General features: G+C 39.7%; 1 protein-coding gene and 1 pseudogene across 7 annotated transcripts in view; both read right to left on the minus strand.

The window, feature by feature from the left end:
• The window catches only part of LOC113656619 (acetyl-CoA carboxylase 2), a 332529-nt gene extending 325895 nt beyond the window's left edge, over window positions 1-6634 (minus strand). For 4 of the 7 annotated variants that reach the window (XM_047818552.1, XM_047818551.1, XM_047818550.1 and 1 more), the window contains exons 1-6: window positions 6501-6627; window positions 5111-5592; window positions 3575-3707; window positions 2610-2719; window positions 2249-2330; window positions 1927-2025 (exon numbers count right to left, since the gene is read on the minus strand). In XM_047818552.1, the coding sequence (XP_047674508.1) occupies window positions 1927-2025; window positions 2249-2330; window positions 2610-2708 (280 nt within the window). In that variant the 5' untranslated portion in view covers window positions 2709-2719; window positions 3575-3707; window positions 5111-5592; window positions 6501-6627. Of the gene's footprint in view, window positions 1-1926; window positions 2026-2248; window positions 2331-2609; window positions 2720-3574; window positions 3708-5110; window positions 5593-6500 lie in introns of all 7 variants that reach the window. The other 3 variants (XM_047818548.1, XM_047818547.1, XM_047818549.1) reach the window with 3 other exon arrangements.
• Window positions 1-12500, minus strand: part of LOC125145502 — a 131678-nt pseudogene that overhangs the window by 84981 nt on the left and 34197 nt on the right.

The raw sequence follows: 12500 nt of genomic DNA on the forward strand, positions 1-12500 counted from the left end.
AGAGACAGTGTGTGTGTGTGAGAGACAGTGTGTGTGTGTGTGAGAGACAGTGTGTGTGTGTGAGAGACTATGTGTGTGTCCTAACACACCTAAACCTAACTTGGTTTCATCGGTTCTTGCTAATTTTAGACCCATTTCAAAACTCCCATTTCTTTCTAAAATATTGGAAAAAGTTGTTTTTAGTCAAATATTAGCCTATCTAGACTTGCATGGCTTGCAAGAGTTGTACCAATTTGGTTTTAAATCACTTCACAGCACGGAAACGGCCCTGTTAAAAGTTTATAATGATTTATTATTGACCACTGATGCAGGTAACTATGCTGTTAGATCTTACTGCTGCGTTCGACACCATAGATCACAATATACTAATCTCTCGCCTTGAGCATTGTGTTGGTATAAAGGGTGCCGCGTTACAATGGTTTAAATCTTATCTGGGTGAAAGAACTTTCTTTGTACGTCTTGGGGAATTTGTGTCTTCTACTGCATCTCTTGTATGTGGAGTCCCTCAGGGTTCCATTCTTGGACCGATTTTATTTTCTTTATATATATTACCTTTAGGGTCCATTTTTAGGAAACATGGCATTTCATTTCACTGTTATGCAGATGACTTGCAACTCTATCTGCCTTTGAAACGGAAGGATGCAAAACTCTGTGGCACCTTTGCTGAGATGTCTTGAAGATATTAAAGCCTGGATGGCCTCCAACTTCTTAAAGTTTAATGAAGATAAAACTGAAATCATTTTATTTCGACCTGGCGGTAAGATCAATACTCGTGATGTGGATCTGGGTGACTTAAAGTCATTTGTGAAGCCTGTTGTCAAAAACCTGGGGGTTTTAATGGATGGTGACTTTAAACTAGAAAAACAGATTAATTTGGTAGTTAAATCGTGTTTTTTTCAATTAAGGCAATTATCTAAAGTCAAGTCATTTGTATCTTTTACTGATTTTGAGAGGGTCATCCATGCTTTTATATCATCCCGCCTGGACTATTGTAATAGTCTCTATGTAGGCATTGGTGAGGCATCTCTAACACGCTTGCAAAGGGTACAAAACGCAGCTGCACGTTTATTAACGGGGACACGCAAACGAGAACACATTACACCTATATTGGCTTCCCTTCATTGGTTGCCCGTTCATTTTAGAATTGATTTCAAGATTTTACTTTTAGTTTTTAAATCATTAAATAAGATTGGTCCTAAGTATCTTTCAGACCTATTAAAGCCATATGCTCCATCCAGAGCACTTAGGTCTGCTTTTAGTATCCCCCAACGCAAGATTAAAGAGCAGAGGTGACCGTGCCTTTGCAGTAGCGGCCCCCAAACTCTGGAATAATCTGCCTTTGTACATTAGGCAGGCTCCTTCACTTGCTGTTTTTAAATCACATTTAAAAACATATTTGTATGGTGCAGCATACAACACAGTATGAGAGTTACCTGTTAGGAGTTCTTTTTAGTGTGTGTTACTAATTATTATTGTATTTATTGCATTTTTATTACTTTTATTTTAGTTTTTATATTATTATTATTATTATTATTATTATTATTATTATTATTTTATGCTTTTTAGTTCTATTGTTTATTTTATATTGTTTGTACAGCACTTTGGAGAACACCTGCTGTTTTAAAAAGGTGCTCTATAAATAAACTTTGACTTGATTTGATTTGTGTGAGAGACAGTGTGTGTGTGTGAGAGACAGAGTGTGACAGTCTGTGTGTTTATGACAGTGTGTGTGTGAGACATTGTGTGTGTGTGTGTGTGTGTGTGTGTGTGTGAGAGAGAGACAGTGTGTGTGAGACATTGTGTGTGTGTGTGTGTGTGTGTGTGTGTGTGTGTGTGTGTGTGTGTGTGTGTGTGTGTGTGTGTGAGAGAGAGAGACATTGTGTGTGTGTGAGACATTGTGTGTAAAATCAGTAATAAAGACATTACCAGACCCAGACCAGGGTAAAGTGGGGATTCCTGCAGTCTGAGCTACAATAGAAGAAGCCACTTTATCTCCCAGAGCCCACATGGCTTTACTGGACGGCCCTGGGAGGGGACGGACACACACACACACACACACACACACACACACACACACACACACACACACACACACACAATTATATAAAAAAGAAGAGATAAAACCAAAGGGAAATAGTGAGTATTAAAAACAGAGCTGAAATACAAGTTTGATGCCTGGGCTGTTAAAATAAAAACAAAGAAAGAAAACAGCTACAAAGTAAAGAGGCTTTTATTTCCACATTTGTACCTAAAAATGAAATCCCTGCTTTATGGAGCAGCTCCGGCAGCTTGGGGTTTTCTGATGCGTGACCCCAACCGGCCCACACCGCCTAAAGACGCGAAAGCAGCAATAATCTTATCATCATCATAAACATCATTGTCATAAAAAATACCAACATTATGTTAAATGCAAATAAACTCATTATTATGCTAATCAGGACAGATAGCTACAAATCCTACTCATCGTCTTCAATAACGACAAAGTCCATTCATTACTAACATCACAGCTGATTATCACATCATAACTCTCCTCTTCTCTGAAGCCTGAATTTGTTCTTATCAGTAACTATAAAAGGTTTTTGAAGCTTAAGTGTCTGTATTTTTGTTACCTGCACTGGAATTCTCTTTGCGATGTCCACGATCATCTCCACATTAGCGTAGTTGTTGTTGTTCGTCCCACCAGGAACAGGCACGTAATGATCTGCCATTTTAATGTACTCTAATACACATGAACAAAACTAAATAAATAAAACGAGCATCATAAATGATAGACAGAGTTTAGAAACAACAGATTGTCCTGAACAGAGTCTGACCTGCGTTAGCTTTTAGATCCTCAGGTGTGACCTTGGAGGTGAGCGGACATGAGCATGTGGCGTGATCCGAATACCTGTGAGGTAGTTCCCCTCATTGTGCTGAGTGTTTTGATGTCACATGTTCATGTTGTGCAAATTTTTAATTTTCACGTGACGTCACGTTACGTCACGTGACATGACCAGAATACCCGTGGGGCAGTTCCCCTCATTGTGCTGAGTGTTTGATATGTCACATGTCCATGTTGTGCAAATTTAAAAAAAAACAAAACGAAAATTCCGTCGGAACTCCGAAATAAAAACTTGGTCCGGAGTAAGGTCCTAAAGAACCTGTCCGAGTTCGGTGTAAATCGCTCGAAAACTTGCCGAGTTATAAACCTTAAAAGTTTATAATGGAAGTCTATGGGAAAAAAGCCCACTGTACCGGGAATGCCGGAATTCCGATCGATTAGAAAAATAGAAGCAACAAACCTCAGACCAGGGTCTATGACGTATCCGAATTTGGTGCATGTGGCTCATTATTTTTAATAAATTTTTGGCTAAGAAGTATAATAATAATAATAATAATAATAATAATAATAATAATAATAATAAGCTTATAACGGAAATCAGAATGTTGGCATCTACAAAGCCAACATCATAAATATTTGATCTAGACACAATCTATATCACATATCTAATATCAGATCTGTATAAAACACCATACAAGTACACACACACACACACACACACACACACACACACACACACACACACACACACACCTTTTCTATTAAACGGGTTCCTCCGAATCGCTTGACGAACTCGGCCGGAGAGGCCACAGTGAAATCTCGAGGTACGTCCATCCTTCTCTGCTCTCGACCTTTCTTCATCAGGTTAAGACCAGACATGCTCGGCCTGCAACACACACACACACACACAAATGGGTAATAAACTTCACTGCAGGATACAGTGGTGAAACGTGTGTGTGTGTGTGTGTGTGTGTGTGTGTGTGTGTGTGTGTGTGTGTGTGTGTCGGTGTTAGATGACTTTCTCCTGCACAGCTGCTGATAAGCCCCATTACATTAAATCCTGTTCTGATCACAAGAACATGTTCATCTTTAATACAACACGTCTCCTCGAGTGTGATGTTCTACAGCTTACTTTTTAATTACTCATCAGTCTTTCTATCCATCAGACCGTCTATCTATACACATCTTTCCTGATACTCATCCATTCATTCATTTATCCTGTGAGTGGAAGATAAACACTCATTTCCCATCATTCCATTAGAAACTTATTAGAAACTTATTAAACCTACAGCTGATTAACACATGTATGCGATTACTTACACACACACACACCTGTATGTACCGCGTAAACTGTCCATCACACCAGTCCAAAACACACACACCTGTACGTACCGCGTAAACTGTCCATCACACCAGTCTCACACACACACACACACCTGTACGTACCGCGTAAACTGTCCATCACACCAGTCTAACACACACACACCTGTACGTACCGCGTAAACTGTCCATCACACCAGTCTAACACACACACACACACCTGTACGTACCGCGTAAACTGTCCATCACACCAGTCTAACACACACACACACAAACACAAACAAATGTAAGTTGTTCTTAGTGTTGTACTCTCTCCCTCAAACTAAAAGTCACATGACGTTCAGCAGCCAATTACAGCTGAGTATCTAATCAGGGGCTTTAGGCCTGTCTCAGAATCTGGACTTTATAACTCATGGTCTTTACTGTGTTAAAGCTGTAAACTGTAAACATCTTTATAATTACACACACAAAGAAAACAAAGCAGCAGATAATCACCTCCACTAGCACTGAAACTCTGCATCACAGCAAGATACAACACAGCACTGTAAATCAAACTGTAGAAATACAGCAGTACTGTGTGTGTGTGTGTGTGTGTGTGTGTGTGTGTGTGTGTGCGCGTGTGTGTGTTCTCAAAAGTGTCTACTGTCAAAACCAGCTGGGAGAAAACTGCTCGTCTAGTACAAACCGGTCTGCTTCCTCGGTTATCGAACAAAAGGGAGGAGAAAATCAATCTCTCTCTTTTTTCCAAGTGCATATTTTGTATAAAACCCTCAGGGAAACTCATTATGAACACACTGTACTTCCTGAAGACGTCTTTTGAGCAACACGTTGAATAATAATGAGGTTTTTCTACTGTGCTACATCATGATATTAAATCATTATAAATACATCCATAAGAATAATACAGTGAGAAGTGTTTTCCTGAAAATAAAGTGAGTGAAATGATTAACTTCTGATTCTGTTCCCTACCTCATGCTTGTGGATTGGGTCATGCCCGTGCGAGGGTGTGTCTTCTGTACGGCGTCAAGCTCTTTTCTGATTTGGGATTTGGCCGAAGCTGAAGCTTCATCGTCAGACGAGTTGTCTTCTGATGCACCCAGAATGAACTTCAGCTTCTCCCGAGCTTCTTCAACAGGCCTGAAACTGGGCCTGAACAACTCACAGGAAGTGGATGGAGTTTCCATGTGATCTGATTGGCTGGACACTTGGTCAGATGGATTGTGGGTAACAGATGGAGGTTTGTCTTTATTCTCACACAAGGGAGACTGAGACCTGTGATCCATCTGTGCAGATCTGATGAAGCATTAAGCAGCTTTTATATTCCAGAAGGAAAAAAAATAAAAAAAACAAGGCATTAAAGTAAAAACCCAGAGTGTTCAGATGGAGAGAACTTCAGCTTTGTAGTGTTGGAAATATCAGGATCAGGAGGATTCATTAAACATCTCTGTAACCTGGAAGAGTAAATACACACAGATGTAGGATTATTGCTGAATTTAACTGACTAACATTTGCTGGATGGATTCAACAAAAAGCAGGAAACCTTATTAATACAAAGAACCTGTGAGGAACTTCTTTTCTCCGAAAAGTGGATAAAATGAGGGAGGGAGGAAGAGAGGAAGAGAGGGAGGGAGGGAGGAAGAGAGGGAGGGAGGGAGGGAGGGAGAGGTGTTGGGCTACTGATCGGAAGGTCATGGGTTCGAACCCCAGGTCCACCAAGCTGCCACTGCTGGGCCCCTGAGCAAAGGCCCTTAACCCTCAGTTGTAAGTCACTCAGGATAAGGGTGTCTGCTAAATGCCATAGACGTAAGTGTGTGTGTCCCTGTGCCATCTGGGTGAAGGGTCGCTCTGCTATCTTTAGGAAACCCTGAAGTTCACCACCTCACCTCACTGTACACATAAAACTGTACACTGAGTTTATTTTCACACTTATTACAAAACACGGTTTCATGTTATTTTATTTTAGATGCATTAATTTACACCACAGTTCACATTATTTACTGTTTAATGTAAAAACGTCAGTAACTCGGTGAATCACCTCAGAGCTGCTGAACACTAGCTAACTCCTTTAGCCTGAGTGCTAACAGTGCAACATAAAGCGCTGTTAAACTTCATTAAAGTTAACATTCGTATAAAGCCATATTATAATAAAACAAAAATAAATAAATAAATAAATAAATAAATAAATAAATAAATAAATAAATAAATAAATAAATAAATAAAGTTAAACACTGCTGAGTAAGAAGCAAGTGCTGGTTATTTAGTCAAATTAAATAACAAACTTAGTTTATTTTAGCGACTACAAAATCCTAATATGAACATTATATTATTATTATAGCACAGATCAGTAACAAACATTCACCTGCTGCTCTGCGTGAAGAGGAGAAACTCAGCGTTTTACTACAGGAGAGAAAACAGACAGTTTAAACACCCTGCATCCTGTGAGGAACTACAGCTACATGGCCGCGTCCCAATTCACTTACCCTTACTTCACCGGCCGCATCCCAATTCACTTACCCTTACTTCACCGGCCGCGTCCCAATTCATCTGACGTTACTTTACAGGGCGCTCCCAATTCACGTACATATTCCAAAAGCAGAGGCTGTATTCTATTCCAGTTATCATCACTAAAAGTTGGCTGTGTTCTATTTCTGTATCCTCCCTAACAGTGCTCAACAGGGCTGTGTTTTATTTAAAAAACAGGGGCCTGTAAATCAAAAACACACTCAAACACTCATTCTGTATACATCCATGTCTACAATACCACCATATAAAACTGTTTACATGCTGGTTCTGCACACTGTTTTTCTATCTTTGCACATGTTGTCCTGTACATTCAGTCAGTTGCTGTTTATTCACACTACATTTCAATACTCATCAACTATTACTAATATATTACTATTACACAAGTTTTTATACTATTATACAAGTTATATAGTATATATGTTTACTAGAACCCTCTTTCTTCAAAATCCTTTATTTTTGCACAATGTACTGTATAATATACAGTATGTACACTGGGTGGCGCTGTTTGTGTATTTGTCCTGTAGTGTTTTGTATTGTCTGTTTGTACTGTCTTTTGTCTCACAATGTTTTCACTATGTTGCACACTTTAAGCTGTTAGCTCTGTGTTTTTATGTAGCACCGGGTTCCTGGAGATACGTTGTCTCATTTCACTATGTACAGCATCAGCATTGATTGAAATGAAAATAAAATCTTCTTGACCTGACTGTATGTACTTTATTTCACTCAACACCAGCTCTATCACCAAGAAAGCCCAGCAGCGTCTCTACTTCTTTTGAAGGGCGAGAAAGTCACATCTCCCTCCCTATCTCTCGTCCTTACCATGTTCTACAGAGGGACCATTGAGAGCATTCTGAGCAGCAGCATCACTGTCTGGTTTGGGAACTGCACCATCTCGGATTGTAAGACCCTGCAGGGTATAGTGAGGACAGCTGAGAAGATCGTTGGAGTCTCTCTTCCCTCTATCATGGACACTTACACCACACGCTGCATCTGCAAAGCCAACAGCATTGTGGATGAACCCACACACCCCTCACACACACTCTTCACCCTACTGCCGTCTGGAAAAAGGTACCGAAGCATTCGGGCCCTCACGACCAGACTGTGTAACAGTTCCTTTCCTCAAGCCATCAGGCTCCTCAATAACTGAACTAAATTGTACCGAATTGTGAATTGTACGACACACACACACACACACACACACACACACACACACCCATACACACGCACACTCAACAGTATGCACACTTCATATAACTGCTGCTACTATATAAGTGTTCATTCCAGTATTTCTGCACATGCACTATTGAACATACAGTATGTACTCTGGTCGGCGTTGCTGTTGTGTATTGTCTTTTGTGTAATGTCTTGTATTTTTTGTTTGCACCAGGTTGCACAGATGCACTTTATGTATCTAGGACTAACTAAAGTTCTTAGCTCTATCTTTGTTTTATGTAGCACCATGGTCCTGGAGAAATGTCTTATTTTACTGTCTACTGCAACAGCTATATATGGTTGAAATGACAATAAAAGCTTCTTGACCCTTGACTGTGTGTGTGTGTGTGTGTGTGTGTGTGTGTGTGTGTGTGTGTGTGTGTGTGTACACATGCAGTAACTCAGTGTACTACCAGAGGGAGTTCTTTATCATCTTGAGTGTATCGAAAGTGTTAGCATTTTCTGGAAGTTAAGGGATTTTCCAAGCTGCGCTGACTCACTGGTTTACCAAACGTACGTGTGTGTGTGTGTGTGTGTGTGTGTGTGTGTGTGTGTGTGTGTGTGTGTGTGTGTGTGTGTGTGTGTGTGTGTGTCAGAAGCATCGGTTTGAAGCGTTGAAATTCAGCACAATCTCCATGTCCTCATTTGATTTCATACACTTTCATTTTCAAAGTGTATTTTATATGTAGTGGTACATTATATGTGTAGTTGTGTAATAGTTTAGATGTGTATAGTGGTGTATTACATGTATGTAGTTGTGTAGTGGTGTGTAATTGTTTAGGAGATGTGTGTTGTGATGTATTGTGTGTGTAGAGGTGTATTAGATGTGTGTATTAGCACATTATGTGTGTGTAAGTAGATCTCATAACTCAATAACCTGCTCTTGTCTTTTCTCCCTGGTTACTGATGACACAGGACATTTTGGTGTCTGACTCTGTGCTGCTATTGGAGGAGAGACACAGCCATAACAACAGACATGTGACCCACCCTCCACCCTCAAGCAGGCTTTTACTGTGAGGAGAGTGTTGTTATATTGTACAACACACACAGGCTTTTACTGTGATGAGAGTGTTGTTATAGTGTACAACACACACACACACACACACACACACACACACACACACACACACACACACACACACACACACACACACACACACACACACACTCTTGTTTTCTGATTTACAGTAAATGCTCAATATTGTTTTTGTAAATGCTCATGTCCACTAGATAAACACACCAATAAAACACACCATGTGCTAAATAAAGGTGTATTAAAGTTGTGAACTAATAAAATATTTTATAAGGAATATATATAATGTAGAAGAAATGAAGGGTTTTCTTAGATCTTTAGACTCTGTTTATTACTGTGTGTGTAATTATTCAGATCCTCACACATCCCTCTATAGTCTGTTACATTAAAACAAAATAAAGTGTATTTTAACTCAACACTGTCTGTCTGTCTGTCTGTTTGTACGGTGCTCTGAGTTATGATGGGGTGTCTTTCTGTTTAAATGAGATGAATAAATGACTTTCCTTTAGCTCCAGCACATTGTCCTTACATCACCTCACTCATCATACAGTAATCTGTTTATTTCTTTCACTGCTCATTGTGTCTAAAATGAAATGTTTAAACATTAACACCTCATGTTTATTAGCTTTATAACCTTTACACCAAGATAAAGTATAAGATCTTTGTTCTCGTGTCCTCGTCTGACCCTCTGCTACTTTCACTTTATCACCAACAATACAGCAGCAGCTCCAGCGTCCCAACACTTCCTGCACTACAGGTTCCTCCTGTTGCTCTACATTTAATCTAAATTAAGAATCTTTTCATATTTTATTAGCAGAAATTCCCCTCCTCAGTTTCTTTCATTTCATTATTATAAAAAGAAACAAAAATGAAATTGTGCATTGAACTTTTCACAGATATCTGTGTGCTGTTAGAGCATAAAGATTATTTTAGTAAATATTGGTGCTTTCCTGAAGCTCTGCTGGATGTAACAACTACCACCATATTTCCAGTGTCTTTTTATTTAGTTCAGATGATTATAAAAGCATAACATTGTGCATGTGGTTTATCTTTAGGCTGCTTATTAAGACATTTACATTAGACAAACAAATCCAATATAACAATTTATAAGATTATTACAGTTGATCCTAGTGCATTGATCCTAATATAAACATGGCAAATTGTCCAAAATTATGTTTTCACAGCATCTAGTTTTATTGGATTGAATTAGTCCTCATTTCTAGAAGGCGTAAGACATTTTTGTGTGTCAGTTTGTGTAATATTTTACTTGAATAATCATGGTGAGAAGGCATGTAGATGTATCATGGTGTATTTATTAAACCTTAGGACCAGCTCACAGCTACAGAGTGCAATGCAGATCAGGTCAAATAGCATCTGTGTTTCCTCAGCTGATGGGTTGAAGAGACATCCAGCAAACCATCTGTACCTTATCATGGTTTGTTCGACCCCCAGTCAATAGGATTCAGGTACACACAGACACTGGGCTCCATGTGCATCCTGTCTGGAGGCTTTATATTGAAATAGAACATCTTGATGTGGAGAAGTTATACAGTATGTCTGTATGTCTTGTTACCTCCTTCAGCAGAACCAGACCTGTCTTGTACATGTTGACTTCTCTATCGTCTCTAAAGTGTGTATCTGTGTCATCAGTGTCATCAGTAAAAACAGGGTTCCTCTTGTGTGCTTAATCCCAAGTACAGCAGATCACATTATCCATCTCAGGCTTCACCCTTAAACAGTTCTGAGTCTTCCAGGATCCAGCTCTTTACAGGGACACAATACTGCTGTTCCAAACACATCCGTATCATGTGCTTTAATCATGAATAACTCCTCACTATTTCACTATTTCTCTTAGGTTTCTTCATTGTCTTCATGTCTACAGGGACACGCTGTTCAGTGTACAGAAACATCACTTGATAAGACTGTGCTTGTCCCCTCTGGTCACAACACTTGTATAGATGTTTGGACACCAGCGATTTTGTCTGATAGAAAAAGAACTCCATGTCGTTGGTGTTGTCTTAAAGGAAGTTGTTCCAGTTCCTGAGTGTTTTGCTGAAGTCTGTCACCATCTCAATCCCTGCCACCTGTCATTCAGACAAGATTGAACATAACCATTATAAACTATATCTGAGCATTTGTAATAAGATCTTAGATGGGGAACATTTTGATGCTTCAGCTTCAGATGACCTGAATGATATCTAAATGACACTGAAATACCCGGTACAGTCTGTACACCATCCAGGTGACTAAACCCCACCATCCTTGGCTCAGCTCTGTCACTCTGACACATCCTGTGTGTTCAGGTGTGGATATCTGACTGACATGGAGCTTAATTAGATCTCGTATGGACACAACTGTATTTTTATACAGAAACTGACATGTTAAGGTTCACAGCAGTGATGTCCTCATTGTGCCCTGGTAGTGCATCACATTCACTCACATTATAACAGGTTCATTTTCAATGATGAATCTCTGTGTAAAATAAAGTAAAGAATTCTGACAGTATCTGTACCTACAGTATAAAGCAGCTTTATAAGAGTTATTTGACTGAATCCCAGTCTCCATTATAAACCCTGCCCTTTGTCTACACTTAAAAGTGATGTGAACTTAAACGGTTCCTCTGTTTCATCTGAGGCACAGAAGCAGAACTCAGACTGCTGAAGGATCCTGAATGTGTGATGAAGACGTGAATAAGCAGTAAAATAAAAAACAAATAAGAGACGGTTTGAACGACGACAAGATTTCATCATCATTTACATTTACATTTACATTTACAGCATTTGGCAGACGCCCTTATCCAGAGCGACGTACATAAGTGCTTAAATCTCTAACATTGAATACATTCATGCTGGTTTACTAGGTTACATACTTAAGATACCATGAGTTTAAAACATTTGTTCAAAGTTACAATGAAAAAGTGTCAAAGGTTTTTTTTTTTTTTTTTTTTTTTTTAAATGCAAAAGATAAGGAAAGAAGTGCTAGTTGAAGTGTTTCTTGAATAAGTAGGTCTTCAACCACCGCTTGAAAATAGCCAGTGACTCAGCTGTCCGGACCTCTAGTGGAAGTTCATTCCACCACCTTTGTGCCAGAACAGAGAAGAGTCTTGTAGTATACTTACCTCCTACCCTGAGAGATGGTGGAACCAGTCGAGCAGTGCTGGTAGATCGGAGGTTGCGGGGTGCAGTGCGAGGAATGATGAGGGCTTTGAGGTAAGAGGGAGCTGGTCCATTTTTGGCTTTGTAGGCCAGCATCAGTGTTTTGAATCGGATGTGTGCAGCTACCGGAAGCCAGTGGAGGGATCGCAGCAACGGGGTGGTATGCGAGAACTTTGGCAGGTTGAAAACAAGCCAAGCAGCTGCATTTTGGATCATTTGCAGAGGACGGATTGCGTTCATAGGTAGACCTGCCAGCAGTGCATTGCAGTGATCCAGTCTAGAAATGACAAAAGACTGAACAAGTACATGAGCAGTCTGTGTGGACAAAAATGGCCGAATCCTTCTAATGTTGTAGAGAAGAAACCGACATGAGCGAGTCACATTAGCAACATGAGAGGAAAAGGACAGTTGATTGTCCATGGTTACCCCAAGGTTG

Source organism: Tachysurus fulvidraco, chromosome 9 (assembly GCF_022655615.1).
Source record: "Tachysurus fulvidraco isolate hzauxx_2018 chromosome 9, HZAU_PFXX_2.0, whole genome shotgun sequence".
Taxonomy (NCBI): Eukaryota; Metazoa; Chordata; class Actinopteri; order Siluriformes; family Bagridae; genus Tachysurus; species Tachysurus fulvidraco.